The sequence below is a fragment of the Bos javanicus genome, chromosome 5 (assembly GCF_032452875.1).
Source record: "Bos javanicus breed banteng chromosome 5, ARS-OSU_banteng_1.0, whole genome shotgun sequence".
Taxonomy (NCBI): Eukaryota; Metazoa; Chordata; class Mammalia; order Artiodactyla; family Bovidae; genus Bos; species Bos javanicus.
Window position 1 is genome coordinate 91,004,766 of NC_083872.1, and position 25,536 is coordinate 91,030,301.

The window sequence follows — 25,536 nt, forward strand, 5'->3', positions numbered from 1 at the left end:
CAGGACTGAGCGACTGAACTGAACTGATATATATATACACACACCTCTTGAAATGATCCCTTCTATCACTATAAGACAAAACTCTTCTCTGTAAGATCCTCCTCGTCTTCATATACCGAGGATTGGCAAAGATTTTTTAAACACAATACAAGAAACGCTAACCATAAAAAAATTGACAGATTAGACTTCACTATAACTAGAAACTATTATTCAAAAAATCCTGTTAGGAAAAGGTAAAAAAGATAACCAAAGACAGACTGGCGTTCAAATACACATATCTGTCAAAGTACTTCTATCCAAAATACATATAAAATTTTATATAATAATAAGAACAAATCTTTCAGTAAAATAAAAAAGGGCTTGAATAGGCACTTCACCCAAAAGAGGAAATTCAGATAGCCAAAGCCTTTGAAAATGTGTTCAACCTATCATTACTCAGCAGGGAAGTAAAAACTAAAGTCACAATGGGATACCACTAAATACACTAGAGAGGCTAAAATTAATAAGAGGCAAATATCAAGATCTAGAGCAGCTAAAACTCTCATTCACTGCTGGTGGGAACATAAAATGTATGACCAATTTGGAAAAGAGTCTGTAGTTTCTAGAGCTAAATATATACTTATCTGTGACTCAGTAATTCCACTCCTAACTATACAACCAAGAGAAATGAGTACATGTCTGCCATCAGAAGACATGTGGAAGAGTATGTTTAAGACAGCTTGATTAGTAACAGCCAAAGACTAGAAACAACCAACTTGCCCATCAGCAGGAGAAAGAATAAACTGGTTTACTGTACAGTGGAATACTACACAGCAACTATTTATTTAAATGACTGGTACACAGGGAACTTCCCCGGTGGCTCAGCGGTAAAGAATTTGCCTGCAGTGCAGAAGACATGGGCTCAATCCCTGGGTCAGGAAGATTCCCTGAAGAAGGAAATGGCAACCCACTGCACTATTCTTACCTGGAGAATCCCATGGACAGAAGGGCTGGTGGGCTACACTCTATGGGGTCGCAAAGGAGTCAGACACAACTCAGACTAGGTAAGAGTAACAACCTCCAACAGGACAAATCTCTGTTATTCTGTTGAGTGAAAACAGCCAGACACAAAAGTTCATACAACTAAGTCAAGATGACAGAAATCATAATCTGGTCTAGGGGAAGGAGTGAAAATATTCCTCATCGGAATGGTGGTTACACAGGTACATACAAACACAGGAAATACTTAAGTATACTTTAAACACTTTAATGTACACTGTGATATGTTACAACTAAAAAAAAAATTTTCCAAATCACATGATCCCCTTTCTGTAGTCAACTCCCACTCAACTTCTACTCCTCTTTCCCAGTCCCATTAATTGGTCACTAATCCATGTTTCCAGAGAACCTTTTGACAGACATTTATTGGCACTTCACATTTTATTAGATAGTGGAGGACACAGGAGCCTAGCATGCTGCAGTCCATGGGGCTGCAAAGAGTCAGAGATGACTTAGCAACTGAATGACAACAAATCAGTGATTTGTTTATTTTCTAGGGCTCCAAAGTCTCTGCAGATGGTGACAGCAGCCTCAAAATTAAAAGACACTTGCTCCTTGGAAGAAGAGCTATGACAAACCTAGACAGTGTATTAAAAAAAGCAGAGACATTACTTTGCCAACAAACGTCTGTTTACTCAAAGCTATGGTTTTTCCAGTAGTCATGTATGGATGTGAGAGTTGGACTACAAAGAAAGCTGAGTGCCGAAGAATTGATGCTTTTGAAATGTGGTGTTGGAGAAGACTCTTGACAGTCCCTTGGACTGCAAGGAGATCTGACCAGTCAATCCTAAAGGAAATCAGTCCTGAATATTCACTGAAAGGACTGATGCTGCAGGTGAAATTCCAATACTCTGGCCACCTGGTGCAAAGAAATGACTCACTAGAAAAGACTCTTGATGCTGGGAAAGACTGAAGGCAGGAGAAGGGGACGACAGTGGATGAGATGGTTGGATGGCATCACCGACTTGATGGACATGAGCTTCAGCAAGCTGCGGGAGTTGGTGATGGACAGGGAAGCCTGGCGTCCATGGGGTCGCAGAGTCACAACTGCACTGAACTGAAGACATTTTATTACTAAAACCTACTTACATCTGTAAAATCCTAAAGAAAAAAAGTTCTCTAAAGGGCAGAGGTCTCCATTCTTATTCACCCTGCTTTCCAAATGCCCAGCACTATGCTATGTAATGCAAACATCAACAAACGCTTTTTTGATTCAAATGGTTCCTACGATTTACAGAACAATGCCTCACTAAATCACAACCTTTAACTTCTGTCTTTTAAAGACAGTTTCTTTCCCCCTCTTCAATGAGACTCTTCTACAGCTTCTAAAAAGAGATTTTCGGGAAAAAATCCATTTCTATGAACTGTGAAATTAACTTGAACATCATAACCAACCAGCAAAAGAATGGCTGCCTTAAAGAAAAATATATGGAAAGGAACACAATGGTAAAGTAAATGATTCTCTTACTTTTAACAATAAGCTCTTACATTTACTATATACTGTACAGTTCTATGAGGTAACCACTATTAGCAGCTACAAATCAGACAGGAAGTTCAAAAAACTGTCCCAGGTCACACGAGGGCCAGAACCTGCAGTATGAGAAGAGGGAAGACTAGGAGGTTAACATTACAGGACACACATGCCAACAGAAAGCTCAATAAGACTATTTTTAAGAGAATAAAGAAAAAGAAATCCAAATGGTTAAACATATGAAAAGATGCCCAACTTCACTGATAATAGAGGAAAATCAAATTAAAACTACATCAGGGGAGGGAATTAATTCCCTGGCAGTGCAGTGGTTAGAATTTGGCGCTTTTACTTTGGGGGCCCAGGTTCAATCTTTGGTCAGGGAACTAAGATCCTACAAGCTGGGAACTTCCCTGGTGGTCTAGTGGCTAAGAATATGCCTGCCAATGCAGGGGACAAAGGTTTTATTCCTGGGCTGGGAAGAGCCCACATGCGGCGGAACAACTAAGCCTGTGCTCTAGAGCCGGGGCTCCACGAGAGAAGCCACATGAGCAGCTCAAGCACTGCAGCAATGTGCAGCCCCACCCCTGCACCTTCCCGCAACTAGAAAAAGTCCATGCACAGCAAGGAAGACCCAGAGTAGTCAAAAAAAGATAAATCAATCCTGTGCTATGCTGTGTTAGGCTTAGTCGCTGAATTGAGTCTGACTCTTTCCCACCTCATGGACTGCAGCCCGCCAGGCTCCTCTGTCCTTGGGGATTCTCCAGGCGTGGGGTTGCCACGCCCTCCTCCAGGGGATCTTCTCAACCCAGGGATCAAACCCAGGGATAAAACCCAGGTCTCCTGCATCGCAGGTGGATTCTTTACCAACTGAGCCACCAGGGAAGACCAAAATAAATATTAAGGGGAGGAGGGGGACGCAACTGATGGGACAACCACTACATCAGGATGCAATTTCTCATCTATTAGATTGGCAAAAATATAAAAGTTTGACAAAACCCTCTTAACAAAGCTGTGAAGAAGGCAGACACTCTAACACTGCTGATAAAGGCACAACCCCAGCGAGGCAGTGTGGCAATATTTATTAAAATTATCAATGGTTATATAGCTTTTGATCCAGCCACTCTCATCATTTTGGGAACTTTTCCTACATTTATAATTACACATGTACAAAATGACATATATTCAAAGATCCATCACTGCAGCACTACTTGCAACAGCACAGGACTGAAATCAACCAAAGCAGCTATGCAAGTCCGGTTAAATGAACTGCTATAGCCACACAATGGAATACTAAGAAGCTGTTAAAAAGAGAATATTCTTTATGAACAGATATGAAAAGATCTCTACTACAAAGCATGTTACACAAGCAAGGTACACATACACACAATAGAATTCCTGATAATGGGAGAAGCTCGGTACAGGACATAAGGGAACTCTAATCTTTGTAATGTTTCTGTAAAACTGAAACTGCTCTAAAATATAAAGTTTATAAAAAATAATATACAGAGAGTATATATTTATTAGACATTGTGTAAGCGGAAGGATAACGATACTACATATGAATCTACTTGTAGTTCCATAAAGAATTCACCAGTAATTAAAAAGAACAGTTATATATTCAGGGGAGAGAAAATAAGAAAGGTAGAAAAATTTCTGAATACAAATATTTTTCTTTATAATTTCTTTATAATTTTTTAAAATTGTTAATGATTGTCTTTATAATTTCTTTATAATTTCTTATAATTTCTTAAAATTGTTAATGATTGTCTTTTTCAAGGAAATTAAGTAATTAAAAAAAAACTGCACACAAATTACCTCCTCCTCTAATGAAACCCAAAATGAGTTTCTGGCACAACAGTGCTTATTAATACATACCAGTAGACACTGTATTTAACAACTACTAAACTTCTTTAAAGACAAACTTTTCATCTCTATGATATATGCTTTCCATACTAAACTTCTAAACTTTTCATCTCTATGATATATGCTTTCCATAGTTACAAAGCAAAATATTTTAACTTTTTATGAGGATAAAACAAAAAATGGTTTTTACATGAAACTCCTCAGAATTCCCCAAATACATCTATTTGACACAGTAATTTATGACTAAGCTTAGTAACACGATCTCAAAGTGAGGGAAAGAAATCAAATCCTTTAATTCTCCACAATTTCAAAATTTTTTCATGTAATAATCAGGACTGTTCGCTAATTAAAAAGGCTGAAACCTATGACACTAAGAAAACATAATTAGAGTACAAGGTACTAACCACAACCAAGCAATTTTAAAGACATCCATTCAAGGTGCTACTCTGCCTACTAGCTGTTTTCAAGACCCTACCTTCACACTGACTTTTTTCTGGTCTTTAAATTATAAAAGTCAGATCAAATTATCTTTACCTTCATCTACTTTATAAAATCTCATGCATCTACAGGAATATTAAAACAAATGGTTCTTTAAAAAATTTTTAGGAGGGCAAAAGTATGCCTATTAAGAAACATGTCAACCTGAAATTAAGAAAAATAACTCATATACACTTACTTACCTTAAAAGGCTTGTCTCCGCTGTGTGTCAGCATGTGCCTCTGTAACCAACTCTGGCTGGTTGATGGAGTGTTATATACTTTACAGCCTTTCCATAAGCAAACAAACACCTGTTAACAGAAGGGCCATAATTATTTTCATCGCTTTTTCAACAGGGACTTTTATTCCCTGTAAATTCAAGTAAACATGCTGCAAGTCTTCAATTGACAAAGAGACATTGAATGTACCAGTCAGTCAAAATGCTTACTGTAGGTACTTTCTGAACCTCCCACATGAGGCACAGTTTTAACCGTTCCCCTTTAAGGCTGCTGTCCACTCCCTCAATAAGGAACTGATATACCAATCCCAATGAGCCATTCAGAAGAAAATATACAAAATATTAACAATATAGTCCTAAGAACTAGAACGATGGACCATAATTTAGTTTTTTTGTTTACTGCATGAAGGAACAAGCATGTACTAACTGTAAATATTAGGAATATATAAAGGTATAAAGAAATGATGACAATAAATCAAAACAGTCAACTGGTAGTTACTGATAGTTTCACCTTCAAAAAAATGAGTGAACAAATTTTCCAATTATAACTTTGCTGCTCTTGATTTCCTATTCTCAAATGCATACCAATATGTTTATATTTATATTGTTTTATTTAAAATGATTTCCAATTGTCTTGATTATGAAGCAAAATCTAATACAGAATGCTAAAATTAATATAGTTGCAGAAGCTATGACCGCAGTTACTCTATAATAATAGACCCACATTCTTGGGTTCAGGCAGCTGAGTATGACTGGGTTAACAACTAACATGATTTTTACCATCTTCCTACCACTGAGATACCAATTTTTTTTTGACTGATTCTATTTTTATCAAACTGAAAACTGCTCCCCATCATCGGTAAAAGAAGTATGAACCTACAGTAACCATTACATTCAAAGAACCATTTATGGGCTCTGTTCTTTTCTAAGGTTACAACAATTATAAATAGAGCCACACTTTGAAGATTATAATGTACTGCATATAGAACAAAACAAAGATACACACAGGACTGAGGAAACAATCACTAAACAGTAAGTTTAAAGGAACATTTTTAGAAATCTAGAAAAACAGTCTAAAATAAGAGATCAATTTTTACTCAAAACCATTTCACAACGAGACAACACTGTTATTGCTGTTGATGTGCTTAAAGCATTTGCTAGTTTCTTTTAGTTAAGCAGATATGATGTCACATTTCCTCCTGAATATTTAAAATTCTTTAAAAAAAAAAAATTCCTGACCCTAGTACATGTTTATAAAATGATTCCTAAAGTTCCCAAAATTAAAAGCCACTTTTTAATGAATGTAGAGAAGTCTTTAAAGGTACACCAATATGCTGTGAAGACTAATTCAGTGTTTAATAATCATATGTGGATATCAATCCTATCAACTTCCTAACTCAAGACTACAAAGACTGTCTTAAATTTTCAATCCAAGTAATAAACAGACTGGTTTAAAAACGCTTTCACAAGTCATACACAAACAGGTATGTCCTAAAGCAAGTATTTGGGAACAAAATTAATCTCAGTTATGCAAAAAAAAAAAATTTAACAGTAAAGAATTGTTATAACACTTAAGAAACACCTGTGCTGAGTTACTCTCAAAGAAACAAGATAAATACTCACATTCTGTCCCTACTCAATAGCTACAGTTGGGAGAACCAACCATGTCTGATTTCTAATTCTTTTTCCTCTGAACCAACACTAATAGGAGGCAACTGCCGGCTATGTGATTCCATCAGATAACAGCCTCTAGGGTGAACAGGTACGGTCTATCCTTCTAGATGGAATAATGTCTAGTAACACTATTAGGGCACCAACACCTTCAGGTTCAAAGAAAAACCATAACCTTCAACCTAGTGAATTTTAGAGGAAATGAGATAAGTGTAAAGAGATCAAAGCAAACTATGTTTAGCTATATTTGGGTAGAATATTAATACCTGAAAACTACTCTGAGGGGAAAGGGGATAAGTAAACTTGCATAAGGATAATCTTGATACACAACATGGGCACTAAAAATCCATTATCAAGTATTCCCCAAAACCACAAATCTTTAAAAAGCTAAATTTCCTTAAGTCCAGTCCAAAATCTGACAAAGGGGTATTTGACCTGAGACTTTCTGTATGCACAACATATGAAAAACATTTTTATACTCCATTTTTAGAAACTTTCTCATTGTAAAAATTAACACTGAAAACATTACAGGAATTCAATATGAATGGAATTATTCAAGAACAAAATCTAACATGGTTCCTCTAAACTATCTTAAAATGAATTAAGATATAACTATGTTAATTAGACCACTGAGGTTCATAGTCCAGTCTTTCATGATAAACTGGCTTAGTTAAAACAGGCTGTATTAGAGATAACAAACAGAACAAAAGTAAACAACCTAAAATCTATCCAGCCCTTTCATATTTTGCAGCTACACAGTCTTCAAAGAACCACTAATTTAAGTCTCTATTTCCTTTGTCACCAAATAGATGCTATGAGCACACACCTGTTGTAAGTCCAGAACACAATGAAAATACAAGATAATATTTTCTCTCAGGACTAGTTAACAGAAAACTTGGGTTTATATTAGACACTGGAGGTCCCTTCTCAAAACGACTGCTGCACATTTTTTTCTGCCAGACTGTCCAAGGAAAAAAACAGCACACGGCCATTAAAAGAATCTTTCTACTACCGGCTTCAGATTTATAATGACCTAACTTGGAAGATGAAGAGGTCTAAAATTTCTATGTTAGAGGGAAGCTTAGGCTTTCTGTTCAGAACTCCTCTAGAAAACCTTGCCCATTACTGTCAGAACAAGTCAGCTTTACCGTCAGGGGTCCCCTCCAAAAGGCCTAAAATGAAGAAGCTTGTACAAACCAAGGGTAGTCCTAGTCTTACTTTGGTCAATTTTCCTGAACTAGAGTATTTACCTGAATGTATGCATGGGCTTCCCTGGTAGCTAAGACGGTTAAGAATCTCCTGCAACGCGGGAGACCTGAGTTCAATCCCTGGGGTTAGGATGATCCCCTGGAGAAGGAAATGGCAACCTACTCCAGTATTCTCGCCTGGGAAATCCCATGGACAGAGGAGTGTGGCGGGCTACAGTCTACGGGGTCACAAGAGAGTCAAAAACAACTAAGAGACTAAACAATAATAACAACACAAGTTCTACACCTATGATGGATTGTGTGACAGTAAAAATAAATGCACTTACACCTGATTACCAACATATCATACATGAAGTGCATAAATGAATCCATCAAGAAATTAAGTAAATTTTAAGACTCACTGCAAAACAATACAATGCAACCTAACAAAGTCTAATAAGCATGTATAAGGAAAATTCTGTTACTACTGGTAAAGTAAAATCAGCCTAATACTCTATAAATAGAGCTGGTAAGCAATATAATTTACATCCTCAAAGGGAGTGAAAAAAGCCTACTTTTACTAAATAATTAGATTCCTTCTGTAGTAAAATGATACAAAAAGATTTTATATTAAATAAGAGACAGACAATCTAAAATAAAGTCAGGAAGGGGTTGAATGGATGATCTCAGGGTTCCTTTAAGCTCTTAGAAAAAAATTAGTTCAATTTTTCACAAAATGTGAACATATAAAAGAGAAGTAAATGTTTTTTACGTCTAATTATTTTGTCTCTAATCAGTCTACTCTTTCAAGATCTAAAATGAAGGCTATAATTTTGTATTCTGTAATTTTTAGCCACATTAAATGTGTTAACATTTTCAATTTCCTCTGTTAAAGGATATTTAATAAACAGAGGACAACTATTCAGTAAGCTCTCACAATACAAGGAAAAAACATCCCTCATTTATTGCAAAAGATATGCCCAATTTCATGTTATGTTCAGAATCTAGTAATATCAGATTGGCAATCAAAACTCAAACTGACCTCCTAAGATTGACCCCATTTCCTAGCAGCATTCAATGTAACCATGAGAGTCTACAAGCCTAATTTTATGTAACATCAAGGTTAACTCATTCAGCTCTCCAAATAGTAATACCCTGTCATCAGCTCCCCCAAAATATCCCTCTGGCCCTCTTGCCTCAAGAGCACCAAAGAACATACACAAAAGTAAACTTAATAAAAATAACACGTGTAAGAGCACCCCTGATAAACAGATTTCCTTCTGGCAACTGTTTTTAAAGTGAGAAATAGTTAAGACAAGGGGGAAGGAAAAAAAAACAGTACACTAATGGATCTTACTGAACCACTGAAATCCTACAAGATGAAGTTCCCCTCCTACCAAGACTTACGTGTGTAATAAGAGGACACAGGCCTTTGAAATTTGACTAGCAAAATAGCTCGGTCTAGTTTCTGAAATCCAGTCATGCATGAAGTATGAACCCAAGAACACAATTCTGTTTTACTGAACAAAAAAAGGTTAAGTTTTTCTTGCTTGTCTTTATTTTTTAAAGAAAGTACTTTCATGACTTTTAAAAAAAAGGTACATTCCAAAAAAAAAAAAAAGGTGCTTAAATGATAAGCTTAACTTTTACTACAGGATTAAGTATCCACCCACTTTGACATATGAAAAGGTCAGGAAACCTTAAAATTCCACTTGCCTTCAGCCTATAAATACAATTAAAGTCCAGGTGACATAGCAACATAAATAGCTTAAGGTACATAAAGAAGTTACTAAACTGTTATAGTTTTTGTTTTCCCAGGGTGAACAGCAGAGTGGGATGAGAAAAAGAACAGGAATTAATACAGGATGTAGATCTTGCTACCTTACTGCTCCAGAAGAACTGTCATCTTTCAGTAATTAGAAACATAAAATCCTCTAGAGTTGCCAATAATTTTCCTCATTTGTTTCTGTTCCACTGTGACAGTTCACATTTGGGATAGAAAGAAGAGAATTAAAAACTCTTTAAAAATGTCATCAAAATCAGCTGTTTTCCACTATACAGGAGAGCGAGTGAGAATAGTCAAATTTAAAGACAGAAAGTAGGACCATGGTTACTAGAGGTTAGCAGAAGGGAGGATTAGGGAGGTATTATTTAATAGGTAGATTTCAGTTTGGGACAATGAAAGAGTTACGGAGAGGGATAGTAGTCATTGAAGAGCAATGTGAATGTACTTAAAAATGCCACTGAAGTGCACACTTAAAAATAATTAAAATGACTTTAAAAAAATTTCCCTTCAAAGAGGTCACTTAAAAAAAAAAACAATAATTAACAACTACTAAATTGTAGCTGAAATCAGGCGTGTTCAGGGTGGTATGGCCATAACATAACTACTCTATTTTAAAGCACAAACCAGATTGAGATTTCCTCAATTATCTAGTAGTAATTAAGTTTTGGGCTTCTCTGGTGGCTCAGTGGTAAAGAATCTGCCTGCAGTGCAGAAGACACAGATGTAGGTTCAATCCCCGGGTCAGAAAGATCTCCTAGAGGGCATGGCAACCCACTCCAGTAGCCCTGCCTGGAGAATTTCATGGACAGAGGAGCCTGGGGCAGGCTACACTCCATGGGGTTGCAGAGAGTTGGACAACTCCATGGGGTTGCAGAGAATTGGACACGACTGAAGCAACTGAGCACACAACACATCAAGTTTTCAAATTCTCATTCAAACTCTCATTCTGAAAGCTTAAGTCTATACATCAAAGACTGATATGCAAAAATAATGGGAATGTAATGAAATGTATTTTGTTCATTTAGCTGAGCCTTTAAGTCTGTAGTTTAGCAACTAATGTCCTTCAAAGATCAGAACTCCTTTCTCAAGTCAAAATAGAATTACTCTTAAAATTAGCCAGAGAATCTTATTATTTGTAATAAAGTAATTTTATGAATAAGCATTCAAGAAATGACATGGGGGGTTTCCGTTTCAACATGTTTAAAGTAGAAATACCAAAACTTCACGCCTGGCTCTGTAATATCAGTAAGATACATGCAGGTGCAGTGATTACATTACACATTCAGTCTGTAACTCCATTTTTCCAAATCTGTAAAAGGCTGAAAACATTCTCATAAAGGCCGTGTGCCAACTCAACTTGTAGGATCAAGACTTAGAAATGTGAAAGTCTTCTATTACTACTAAGAGACCATGCCTGCAGAGCCTGGCATGTAGCTGCCAAGTCAAGTGACTATAAAGCATCATGCCGTGGTTCACAGGACTGCCTTGGTGATCTATCAAGTGATTCCAAGCACTGGTGTACAAAAGGCAACTCTGTAATGACCAAGAAGCCAAGGGATATACACAGGGTGAAATAAAGACTGTTACCAAAGCAGCTTAACCACTGAGCTGGGTTATGCAGTGAAAATACCGTATGATGGGCAGAGTTCATTAGCAACTTATTGACCAGAGATGTCTTTTGTTACCCAAATGTTACTGACCACAGTGTTTCAATATTCACTTACATTAACACATTGCCAACCATACAGGTTAAGTTTCTGCAAAAATCCCCCAGTCAATAATATGTTAATACACCCTCTGATACCTACCCAGACTCCATATGTATTAAATCTAATAAAGAGACAAATGTTCACTTATACAAGTTTAAGTAATTGAAAGACTACTGAAACATTATAACATATTGTGATAACAGTAAATATTTTTAAAAAGAAATTTCAAATGCAATACCAATGGTAAAAATATTAGGAGTCCCTGTTATGGCTGCATGCTTTTAAAAAAAAGATCAGTAATACAATCTAAATATTAATACTACCTTGGAAACAGTTACCCACTTACTTAAGAAGATTTTAATCATGTTAGTATCAGTGTATCTCAATAGTTATACCATACTGACAGACAGTGTGTGGCCTAATAAATTATCTGTACTTAAAAATGTGACATTGAATTTCTAAAAAAAATACCAAGACTGGTTAACTATTCAAGACAAAAATCTAGATAAAGTTGAAAAGTATGTATTATGCTATCAATTTTACAAATATTTTGCCCCATTATGCTGTGACTTACCTAATTTGCTTTAGCTCTTTACTTACTATTCAATAAAAATTATATGAACTGACACGACTAAATGGATTCCTAAGTTTATAGGTCAATACTAAATGAGCTCTGACAAACCTGCGAAAGATGATCAATAGTCACAAATAATGAGTACAGATAGCCATTTAACAGGATTGTATATACTAATCCTGATACCAATAGTTTCTCCAGTTAATGTCAGCATCAGGGACAATTTAAGACCACTCTAACAATGGAAATCCCTAAGAGTGACAATTCCTAAAAGCCTTCAACTCGAAACATCAGAACCTTGAAATACACAGTATTCATTACAATACTCCCACCATATTTTAAAAAGTCTAATTTCTTCAAAGTAATACACCTAAGAGTAAATTAAAATCCAACACATAATATGTTCTATTTAATTTGATTCAAATATGTGGAAAGTAAATAAAAGGGAAAAAACATTTGAAAAAATAAAACATTTGAAAAATAAAAATTTTTTAAAATTACTTAAAAAAAAAAGCCTAACTAGAAAATACAAATTAATAAAACTAATGAAAACAGGGAGTGAAAAAAAGAAATGACAAAACCAACCCCTCCTCGCTGACCATCTACATGTATGGAACGGATGTGATCTGCCAGATCTGGACTAGAGGTGAAGCAAGCCTGGCACTGGTCCCAACAACAATTATAGGCAATATTTTTGCTTGAAGAAGTAGTGCTTCCTTGTCCATTCATCATTGCTGGAGTTGAACGCCCACTGGAAATTGTGCTGTCTACATCCATTATAGTACTGCTTATGCTACAAAAGAAGAAAAAAGGCTGTGTTATTCCTAGAAGTTCACTAACATGAATATGATCTTATAAATAATTAAGATTACAACTTGAATCTTAAAGCATAAAGCATACGAACCATATTTTCCACCAGAAAACAACATGCTTTAAAATTACTTAGTTTCAAATAATTATTTCTAAAACTAAATTTCAAATAAATATTATTTGCAATAAATTGCAAATCAAGGCAAAAAAAAACTAGTACCTCAAACCAGCCATGGAATAATTTAAGCAACTTTTGGCAGACATGAAGTCCCCAACACCATACCCCACAGAAAACAAACCAAACCACACACAAACACACACACACACACGCACACACAGAGCTCACCACATTCTACCCCTTCCAGAGTTCCCTAAGAAGCATGATAAAATAATAAAGTTTCCAGCTGCAAATAATTTAGAATCAAAAGATTATATTTACAGTGTTGCAAATCACTTGTTAATCTTTTCTTCCATTCACTAATCTGACAATACAACTGCTACCACATCCTACCTCTTTCCATCGCAACGCAGTTGGGAAATTTTGCTGTATTTTCCCTCTTGATAAAAAAGCAAAAGAGAGAACTAAGGGCAAAAGTTTCTCTGATTTTACCAAAGTCCAAAAAGTACTTTGTTGGCCCTCAATTTTTTTCAAAGTCTTATGCACCTCAAACTCTTACTTCTTATTTAATAAACAAAGTATTATATACTAGTAATTTATTTACAAAAAATACTAGTAATAAAAGTCATTAATAAAAGTGAGTAATTTTTAATGTTAAGAATTTCACATCATAAAAAATGTAACACATTTTGCCTTCATCTTAAGAGCAATTCACTTTATTTCCTTCCTTCGTATCTTCTCAATAGAGAAATTACATGGAAGTAGTATCAGTCACAGAACGACCAACAGTAAGAATGCTTCAGACTCTCAAACCTATTAAAAGCTAAAACTGCCTGTACTTAATTTAAGTACCAGTAAATTACACAATTCACATTAACTTTTAAGGGGCATGCTTCCCCATTCCACTAAGTTTTTATTATAGAAAATTTCAAAAACACAAAAAAGTATATCTAAACCTGAACTCAGATACAGACTAGATACAAACTCACGGTTACCAGTAGGGAGCAGGTAGTGGGGAAGTAAAGACAAGGGGGAGGGATTAAAAGGTACAAGCCACTGTGTATAAAATAAACAGGCTAGGAGAAACAAGCATATACTATACAACACAGGGAATATTTTATAACTAATAAATGGAATATAACTGTAATCAAAAGTGGGGTCCAGCTGCTCTGCTTGCTGCTCAAAAGCAATCATTAAAGAGGCCAGGCTGGTGGAAAGTCAAGTTTGCTTTCTTTTGGATGGGGGTGGGGTAGGGCGGGGCGGGAGTGGGAGGGGACCTGTCCAAAGGGCCGAGACCTTCCAATGACCATCAGTGGGCAAGAGCTTTTATAGGCTGAGGGAGGGGGTTACTTGTAGAAACAGTACAGTCAGCTCTGACAGTCATACAGAAATTGGTCATCTGTGGTCTGATCAGAGTCATCTCGATTGTTTTAAGTATAGTTCAGTTCAGTTCGAGGGTCCATTTGTTTCCATTTCCTGAGGCCAGTTGTCAAAACTGTGGCAGCTTATGTCATGGCTACAGTCTGGTTATCACATAAGTTAACTTCTCTACCTGGTGAGGGTTTCAGTATCTGTAAGACTGCTCACAGGATATGGCTCAGAGGATTACCTATAGCCCTTGAGAAGGAACTAAAGGTCCTTGACTATGCACACAAACTACATTATTTGGTGCTCTCTGTTTTCCGTTGTTTCTACATTTTCACATTTGTGATTAAACTTTTTCTTTGGCTAAAGTTTTTTCTACAGAAAAAAGGCAGGCAGAGGATATCTTCATAACCTTTAAAAATTATGAATCACTATGCTGCACACCTAAAATATATAATATTGTACCATCAACTATACCTCAATAAAAATAATTAAATCTGAACTCAATAATAACACTGTCCTGTTTGCTATATATAATTTTGTCTTTCTCAATTATCCACAGGTTGCAAACATGATACTTGAAAAAGTATCATGATACTTTTTATCATGATGAAAGTATCATGATACTTTTCATATTTGAAAAGACCCTGATGCTGAGAAAGATTGAGGGCAGGCAGAGAAGGGGACGACAGAGGATGAGATGGTTGGATGGCATCACCGACTCAATGGACATGAGTCTGAGTAAACTCCACGAGTTGGTGATGGACAGGGAGACCTGGAGTGCGGCAGTCCATGGGGTCGCAAAGAGTCAGACACAACTGAGCTACTAAACTGAACTGAAGTCCTGAACCATTTCCCAGTCGACCTACAGATTCTAAATTTCAGCTCTAACACTTCATTCTAAAACTCGGTAACCTCTAGAAAACTCTTAAATGTGAAATCTCTAGAAAACTCTCAAATGTGAATCAATTCTTGAACACCTGAAATTTTACTTATATATTGTCTAAAATCCACCCCACTCCAGTACTCTTGCCTGGAAAATCCCATGGACGGAGGAGCCTGGTAGGCTGCAGTCCATGGCGTCGCTAAGAGTTGGGACACGACTGAGCGACTTCACTTTCACTTTTCACTTTCATGCATTGGAGAAGGAAATGACAACCCACTCCAGTGTTCTTGCCTGGAGAATCCCAGGGACGGGGAGCCTGGTGGGCTGCCGTCTCTGGGGTCACACAGAGTTGGACATGACTGAAGTGACTTAGCAGCAGCAGCATTGTCTAAAATCAAATGCATCCGTTTTTCAAAGGTAACAAAAATGTTTTTAGGATGCTTCAGATACAAAAAATAGGAACTTCCCTGGTGGTCCAGTGGTTAAGAGTCCACACTCCCAATGTGTGGACTAGATCCCCTAATGCCACAACTAAGACATGGCACAGCCAAATAAATAAAGATTTTTAAAAAGATAGGAAAAATGACTCAAGATTTCTCTTTAAAGGATATTCATGTATTTAAGTTCATCTGGCTAAATATCTCCCAGTCTATCTACAGATTCTAAACGTCAGCTCTAACCCTTTATTCTAAAACTCCATAATCTCTAGAAAACTCTTAAATGCGAATCAACTCTTGAATATATGAAATTTTATGTATATATTGTTTCTGCAGGAATAAACCATAAGTATGGTTTATACTGAAATACAAATTTTTACTTGAGCCCCAGAAATTCCAAGTTTCATGAGGCCCTTAACAGCAAAATGGTTACCTATTTTCCTTGCCACTTGCTTCATATATTTTAAAACATTTCCCCTGTAAAGTTCATACTTTCATAAACCATACTGATTAACTCCAAAGGCAAATAAATAGTAGTGTTAAATGAGCAATCCATCACACTCAATTTATAAACAACCTCAGAAAAGAGATAAATCTCAATGGCCTACTATGGTACAACCTCCAAGTTAAAAAAAAAAAAAAAAAAAAAAAGCCCCACAGAAGTGCAGGGTAGTACAGTTCCACTTTGCATACCTAAGTGGAGGCAGACATGGAGATACAGCCACCCCTCAAGGCAAACCTCTTTTCAAGGATACACAAAGTGCTTCTGTGCTGGGGCAGATGGGAGAAGCAAGACAGACTTTAACTGTAAACACACTTCTGTTTTATTTTAACCACGTATCTCCATTGCTTTTACTTGAAAGTCCAAAATTAGCTGAAAGTGAAACCAAATTAATTTTCTTTAAATTGAACAAAGTAGAACAAGGTCAAGAGACTCATACCCTTGCAATAAATCCAACTAGCAATAGAGTCCATCTACCCAGTGCGTAACATGTTTTGCTTATGAACTTCACCCCAGAAGGAGAGCCTTCTGAGTCCAAATAGCCATGAACACTAAGCAATAGCAAAATACTGCTCACATGCAGTATTACTCATTTGAAAACCAGTACTTCATGTGGATGCAGATCCTCATGAAAGGAAAGCGTATTGCAGGTATTAAAGCACATGAACTCTGTCTACCACTGGCAACAAGCTGCAAATGCAATGGTGCAGGAGCTTAAGGGGCACGTTCTCTGCCCTGAAAGACTGAGAGACACTCTACATCTGGGTGGCATCCCCACAAAGCCTCCCGTTGCCCAACAGGACAAAGTGGAGTCCTGCCACATGACCCCTGCTTGGCACCTCCAACTGCTAGAAAGAGTCCAATCCTAAATCTCCAGGCTCTCTTTTGGTTCCAGATTCATCCCAGAATCAGTGGTTCCCTCCAGTCTCAAGACCGATAAAGACAACAGTTTTAATACAGGAGAGCAAAGGAGACAAATCCTAAGTAATTTATAATCTTGACAGGACAGATACAGATTTCATAGAAAGCAGTGTCCTTCTTCCTACTGTATAACAATATGATCAGAACTAAAAACTGACTTTCTACTTCCACCCAATCTTATGTCTAAGTTTAAGCATGTATTAAAATCTTTCATTCAGTCAGTTCTCCTTCCCAGTGAACACTTACTGATTCTATAAGATGTGAACAAAAGCAGCCTGGGATATGGAAGAAAACCTGAGCCAGAAAAAGCACTCACTCTATTCAGATAGTTTCAGTAACTTAAAGCAGTGCTTTTCAAACTAATACGTATATGAACATCTGTGATCTTATTAACTGCAGATTCTGATTCAGTGGGTTTGGGGTAAGATCCAACATACTGTGATTTTAACAAGAACCTACTTGATGACGCTGCTACAACATTTTAAGTAGCAAGACTCTAAAAGATCTCTTTCATTATTATTACCCAACTGAGACTGACCCAACTAAGGAACTGTCTCATACTGTAGAAGAGTAAGCTAAAGCAAACACACATACACCATGACGAGCGAAAATCCTTACGTTAAACCACACACACATTACTAAAGATTCCTATGCAATATCTGGGGAAGGGCATAAGCCATTTTGGGGCTTCCCTGGTGGCTCAGATGGTAAAGAATCTGCCTGCAATGCGGGAGACCTTGGTTCGATCCCTGGTTTGGGAAGATAAGCTGGAGGAGAGCATGGCAACCCACTTCAATATTCTTGCCTGAAGAATCCCCATGCAAAGAGGAGCCTGGTGAGCTACAGTTCAGGGTTGCAAAGAATCGGGACACGACTGAGCAACTTTCACTTCACTTCTACAAGCTATTTTTAACATAACAACATTCCCTTTTTCCTTTTTTTCCCATGGGCCCTGTTAAGAAACTATCTGGCAGATCAGACTCTAACATTTAGAGTAACCAACTACATGGATTTTATGAAAATGGGTTCCTTTGGAAATTCAAGGGCCAACTCACACATACATATAATAGCCTCTTCTTTGATAACTCAAACTACTTCCAAGAAAAACATGTTTGGTAGACATGACCACTGCCAATAAGGCTGTCAATACTGAGAAGACAGGAGCAGAGGAAGAAATAAATGGATGCTACCTTATCATTATGGAGAAGGATGAGACAGTGGTCTTAAAGTAACGGAGTAAGAGAAGTTCATTGACATGGTTTCAGATTCTACACTGCAAAGAGTCTCTTAAAAAACAAACTGTTAAGTTCTGGCAAATTATCAAATAGCCACACAATTAACTTTAAAAGTCTATTAAAATACTTCTTTTTCCAACTAAATATTTGCATGAAGCCAGATTTTCTTCATATGGCTCGACTAAATCACTTCACTGCATCAGGCTGAATGCAGAAGCAGACATAAGAAATAGTTGTTCAGCCAGACATTAAGCATAAAACAATGTCACTCTTCTAATTTAACTGGAAAGTAGTTTATTTAAAAAAACTTATTTTTAATTGGCTTATTTTAAAATTAACAAATTTTTTTATGTTTTTAATGTTCTCAGTTTTTATTTTTGACCCTGTAATAGTGGTAACTGTAATCTACATAAACAAGCTCTTTGGTTTCTTCAATAACCTTTTTAACAGCCTCAGTCGTGTCCGACTCTGTGCGACCCCACAGACGGCAACCCACCAGGCTCCACCGTCCCTGGGATTATCCAGACAAGAACACTGGAGTGGGTTGCCATGTCCTTCTCCAATGCGTGAAAGTGAAGTCGCTCAGTCGTGTCTGACTCTTAGCGACCCCATGGACTGCAGCCCACCAGGCTCCTCCGTCCATGGGATTTTCCAGGCAAGAGTACTGGAGTGGGGTGCCATTGCCTTCTCCATTTAACAGCTTTACTGAAATATAATTTGTATTTCTCCATACTTAAGAAAGCAAAGAGGTCCTTAGCAAAATGTTTGAGAACCACTGATCCAGACTGTATTTAAAGCAAAGTTTCAAGGTCTCTCTGAAATAGCCTGGAAAGAGTATGTTTCTGACCTGGAATATCCTGATTTTATTCTAGGGTTAAATAGAATCTGAGTCTGAAATTCAGTTTGAGGTGACATGGATGGGGGCAGTCTTATCTGCGGTCTTCTTTCCAGTTATCTGTGAGGAAACTCATCTGGGGTATGAATTTTCCTCATTAAATCTGGGTCCTTCTCCTCTTTCTAGGCTACTGAAATGTGTAACTTTACAAGAGGGTTGAGGATGAGATGTCATTATGATTATGTATATATATACACACACACTTGATATATATAGCAAATGTATAACATGATATGTAAGTGTGTAACATGAAATCAAATGTATTTTATTCTTGTTATCAAAAAACTAAAATATAAGAATTTCAGAATCTCCTGTAACATTGATTAGCAAAGCTGCAGCTCTGCACTGGTGCTTCTCCAACCCTAACTTAGGCCTCCACTTGTCCACTCTGATAAGTTAGGTCTGTGAATCACACACTTTATGTTTTACCCAATTAAATGTCTCCCCAAGACCCAATTACTTGCTGAATGCTCTCCTGCTAGAGGACTAGCCAGGTGGCTGCTAACAAATCAAAGAGCTGTCATGAAACTATTTTTTATTGTTTAAACTTAAGATTCCGATCACTGTTGTATTTGTGATATGAAGTAAAGACTACTAAGACCAACCACTAACTAATGGCGTCTTCCAAACAAGATTTCCCTACTGGCAATTCTCTTTCTCCTGGCGATTCCCTTTCTCCCGAGCAATTCCAGCTCTCTGCCAGGAGAATTAAAGTGTAAATACAGGCTAAAGACAAAGTGCCCTTGTCCACAAGTCACATTTTCACAGCTATGCAGCCAAAACAGAAAGAAAAAAACTGGATGCTAAAAACTGACATAAACTTGTATCACCCACAAACCTCACATGAAATTTAAGTTCATCTCAAAAAGCTTTCCTGTTTTAATTGACTTGACAAATTGTTAAATTTTTGAACTTACAAAAAAATAGTAACACCATTTTAATATATCTTATGCATTGGGGTTACAAATAAAAATCTGTAACAACAGACCTCAAAACTGTCAAACTACTAACTTTTATATTAAAAGGTTAAAAACCACTGAGCTCTATTATATACAGATCGAGTGTCATAAAAATGGAGGAGGAAAACAGAATGATCAAGGCATCCAGCCACTATGTTCAAGATTTGGAAGTTACTCATGGAAGTTACACAAAAGAACCCCCTTAATCTCTAAGGATCAAGGTTGTTTTATTTTTGTTCTATAAGTGAAAATACATAATCTTTAGGATGTCTTCAGCTCATTGACTGTATCTGAATTACTACAAAAGAAATATTCTGTAATTTTAACTTTTACTCTATAAATGTAATTTTTTAAGAATGAAATATTGTTCCCTATATGGACTGAAGAAAGTGACGAGTTAGACAAAAATTCTATTACTCTAAGGAACACTTAAACAGGGACAAAAATTATAAACTTTGTTTAATTTTGTTATTGGTAATAAACTTTGGACAGAAATTAGCTTTCAAAGTACTTATCATATTGTAGGTAAACGTAACTACACACAGGGAATTCCTTATCTAATCATATAACAGGGTAAATTATATGGTTAAAAGATGATGCTCCTTTCATCCATAATAAAACTGCCACTCACTACTACAAAGATTACTGTCTCCCCCACACCTGTAATCAAACTACTAGAAATTAAAATTCAAAAACAGAAAAAATATTTAAGATAATCTTTTATTTTTAATTCAAATAAATTGATTTTAATTAATTTACTAAATTAAAACAAAGACCATATTTTCTATTTTAGGCAAACTAAGGCATATGTGGAGGAGATGGTAAGTCCTTATTGATGTCAAACTGTTCCAGTTGCTGGTCAATCAATGACAATTCTGTATTTTTGAAAAGTCTGAAGTTGTACGCCTGATATTACACAACTTTAAGATATTACACATCTTTACTTCAGTTATAATACCACTCCTCACGTCCTTTTGTTGGAAGAGACTTTCATTTTGTGCCCGGCTCTTTATTCCAGGAACTGACAGAAATTAAAAGCTAAAACTGAACCAGTTAAAAGAAACAGGAACTTCAGGAAAACTATGAACTGCCTGCCTATTACATTTTATGACTTTACCCTAAGGAAAAAGGAGATTATGAAAATTTGTCTCACAAAAGGCAGGCTCTACTATTTTTAGATGACGCCCCACTCTTCACCACAACTGTGAACAAGCGCTACTCCATGCCCTGCCGTGTCTGCCGCATGCCCTGCCTTTTTCTGTGCACTTGTGTCAGACTGTATTTTCCAAAGATGTCCACGCCATGCTCACACCTTCCCACATCCTCTTCTTACAACATGGCATCAAGAAATGGGGGGCTGAGGGGTGGGGTGTCTAGCCTACCTCCTCTGAATCTCAGCAAGCTAACACTTGTAGAAGTGACACTTCAGAACTTCCTAGGCTGGGTCATCAAAGACAATCTAGCTCTTGGGACACAGCGTGGGAGCCCTGAACCACACTCACTCACCCAGTAGAGAAATCTGGCTCTCCGGAAGCCACTATGCTAAAGAGATCCCAGAAAGAAAGTACACAGAGCTAGAGATGCCAGAGCCCCGGCTGTTCCAGCTCCAGCTGTTTGAGTCTTCTCAGTCCAGGCCTCACACATGGGACAGCTTCGTGAGTGAGCTTTCTGGTGACTGGTGTCCCCAGACTCTATGCTCCTCCAAGCTGACAGCAAGCAGAGCAGGAATGATCTAATCACGTCAAGCCCTGCTCAGACAGGAGATTTGTAAGCAAAATAATGTTTTAAAACTACTAAATGCTGGCGTTGCTTGTCATGCAGCCCTAGGAACTGGAACAATGCCTGATGTGTATTAACTCATGTAGTGCTTACAACAACCACATGAGGTAATCACTATTTACTAATATTCAATGCCGTGGTGGCTCAGAAGGTAAAGCGTCTGCCTACAATGCAGGAGACCTGGGTTCGATCCCTGGGTTAGGAAGATCGCCTGCAGAAGGAAATGGCAATCCACTCCAGGACTATTGCCTGGAAAATCCCATGGACAGAGAAGCCTGGAAGGCTACAGTCCATGGGGTCGCAAAGAATCGGACACAGCTGAGCGACTTCACTTCACTTCAAGTATGAGTAGCCTCATCTTACAGATAAGAGAGGCTGAGCAAAAAGACTGAGCAGATAAAAGAGACACAAAAATTATGTGACTTGTCCAAAGCACTAATGCCAAACAACCTGTCACATTTATATGAAGGACAAATGTGTCAATTACTGACTTCAGAAATACTGAAATGTTGTCTATATTACACATCAAGATAAGGTGGCACAGTTTCAGCTGGTGTGTACCCATAGGAAACTATTTCTCTGCTTTTGTATCTACAATGCATACATACACACAGAAGATATTTAGCATCTACATGTAATTTGCCTCGTTTGAACAGATGGCTTTACTAACAAGATGATGTATTAAATTTGATTTCTACAAGTCAATTGGTTTCATAAAAAAATTAACTCAAGGTCAGTCATAGAAAGCAACACTATTCTCACATAGAACCTGTCCCAAATTTAGATAGTGGCCCACGGAACCAGATCATGAGCCTAACAATATCAGTGTAAAATTCAACTCCAAAATACTTGCTCCAGGGACAAGGAAGCACTCACTTTAGTTTTCATATATAAAAAACAAACAGTAAGTTTTGAGATTAGTCTCAACCAGAATTAAGGAATTTAGACTACATCTGATTTCTCTAAGACTGCTTGGTTTTGCCTTCCCAACTGCCATGGTCCTGTAGGCTTTCAGAGCTTTAAACTCAGAAGCAATTAGGGGGACCAAAGTAAAGGTAAGCGCCTCGTTTATTTTACACGCTATATATGCTCAGGTCCAACTTCCCTAAGGTCTGTCCTACTCATCTAAGACGGAAGATCCGGTTGACTTGTATAAGATGAGTCAGTCACCTATAAACCTCTTATTCAGGTTGAACTCCTAAACCCAGCTGGTGCCTTGCACGTGGGAAAAGCTCACATTTTAGTCACAAATTTAAGTAGGCGTTTTAAGGCAAGTAAAATATATGGCTTTGTCACACTGAGATAATCATAAAAATTAATTAGAGGCACACAAAATCATTGGCCAACACCAAGATATTATTATTACGATTATTACTGTAATTACAAGCTATTATCACTGTAATTTAAAAAGCTAAATGGATTTTTCTAATCAAGAAAAAGACTACTCTCTATCCCCACAATTATTTCTCTGAATAAAGACAAAAGATTTTTCCCCAAGATCCAGCAGTATTCACCAAATTGGCCAAAAGGGACTTTATGCAACGATGATGAAATATAGTTCTTGGAAAACAAGACGTTACATCTTGTATCACCACCATGCACTGTGCACATTATTTTCAATTGTTTCTCATCTCTAGTCTATTGCCCTTTAAGATTACTCCACCCACATTTTTCATCCAGCTTAAGACATCAGTAAGCAATTATCTTCAGAAAAACTGTAATACTAGAAACATTTCTACTTCAGTAAAATTACACTAAGAGTTATCTTTTACCTTCTTAAAACGGTTTCCAAAAAAATGTTTATACACAATGATATATTTAAAAATCTGCTATGAAAAACAATACTCATTTTATACAGAAGCAATCACGTAGTCATTTTGTGTTTAAGTGTTAAATCATGAAAATGATTTTATCAGATGACTTCAGCCTAAGAATGACTACAGTAGAATCCAACACCTCAAAAACATGTTTGAATGACTGCTAACAGCAATTTAAATCACTAAAAAGTCTACTGCTCATTCATCCCACCCTCAGTACTTTAACAAGTATTTATAAAAAGTAATGACAAACATTTTATAACTTAGAAATGAACTAGTTAGTGGGCTTCCCTGGTGGCTGAGTAAGAAACAATCTACTGCCCAAAGCAGGAGGCATTGGTTTGATCCCTGGTCTGGAAAGATGCCACATGCCGAGGAGCAGCTAAGCCCCTGCACCACACAACTGAGCCTGTGCTCTAAAGCCTACATGCTGCAACTACTGACCCACGTGCCACGCAATGAGAAGCCGTGCACCACAACTGCAGAGTAGCCACTGCCCACCTCACTAGAGAAAAGCCAGCACAGCAACGAAAACCCAGCACAGGCATAAAGAAATAAGTAAGTACATAAAAGGGAAATGTTAAAAAAAAAAAAAAAAAAGAAAGAAATGAACTAGTAAGTGTATTTACTAAGAAATACTAATATCCATCTAAAATCTTTGTTTTCTCTAATTGGTTTAATACTTTATCTTTCTAGAAACTCGAAATATAAATCAAAACCAGAAAACAAGTCAAGGACTTTGAAGAGTGTTACAATTAAAGAAAAAAATGTCAATAAAGACTCTACCCCCCTAAAAACTGAGTAACTACAATACTTCAAAAAAATTAACTCCTGTATTTCATAGTCTTATAAGGAATCTAGGTTACAAAGTCTAACTATACAATTACAAACAGAGACTAAAGCCCAGAAATGTAAATGAGCTCAAGCACAGAAGACACTCTTTGCAAAAAAGACAGGATGAATATTAAAACAGCCAATAAATTTTAGTTAAGCTTCCCTGGTCAAAGCTGTTAAAACAGTCCTACAGGCAGTGTAACAGCTAAGACCCCACCCAGAGCCAGACCCGTCAGCCTTCTCCAGGGGCTGTGTGACTTTGGGCAGGGTACAGTCAGTGTGTACTTTCTCACCTCACTGGTTATGTGGATGCAGTTATGAAAGAAAGTGAAGTCGCTCAGTCGTGTCCGACTCTTTGCGACCCCATGGCCTGTAGCCTACCAGGCTCCTTGGTCCATGGAATTTTCCAGGCAAGAGTACTGGAGTGGGTTGCCACTTCCTTCTCCAAAGGATCTTCCCAACCCAGACTGAACTCAGGTCTCCTGCATTGCAGGCAGACGCTTTACCATCTGAGCCACCAGGGAAGCTATGAACTTAATCATAGCTTCAGTGAACTATGTGGATGCAGTGAACTTCATCAAATCCTTTCAATAAGCTCAAGCCTCAGATTCTTAAGCAAACTAGACAATCAATAGTGGTTTTCTTCTAAAACAGCGTGTCAATCTATTTTTTTCTCCTGAGAAACAAAATGTAAGTTTGGGAATCCTGCTTTTTAAAACTATTCAAATAATCACAACTTTTTTCAAATACTGTTTCCCCTTATGCTATTAAAAGGAACTGAATATTCATTGGAAGGACTGATGCTGAAGCTCCAATACTTTAGCCACCTGATGCAAAGAGCCAACTCTTTGGAAAAGACCCTGATGCTGGGAAAGACTGAAGACAGGAGGAGAAGGGGACAACAAGAGGATGAGATGGTTGGATGGCATCACTGACTCGATGGACATGGGTTTGAGCTCTAGGA

The 25,536-nt window shown here is 37.2% G+C and overlaps 1 protein-coding gene across 2 annotated transcripts in view; it reads right to left on the reverse strand.

The window, feature by feature from the left end:
• Window positions 1-25,536, reverse strand: part of AEBP2 (AE binding protein 2) — a 61,940-nt gene that overhangs the window by 26,337 nt on the left and 10,067 nt on the right. For both annotated transcript variants that reach the window (XM_061417691.1, XM_061417692.1), the window contains exons 2-3: window positions 12,600-12,807; window positions 5,053-5,160 (exon numbers count right to left, since the gene is read on the reverse strand). In XM_061417691.1, coding sequence (XP_061273675.1) covers window positions 5,053-5,160; window positions 12,600-12,807 — 316 coding nt within the window. The remainder of the gene's footprint in view (window positions 1-5,052; window positions 5,161-12,599; window positions 12,808-25,536) is intronic.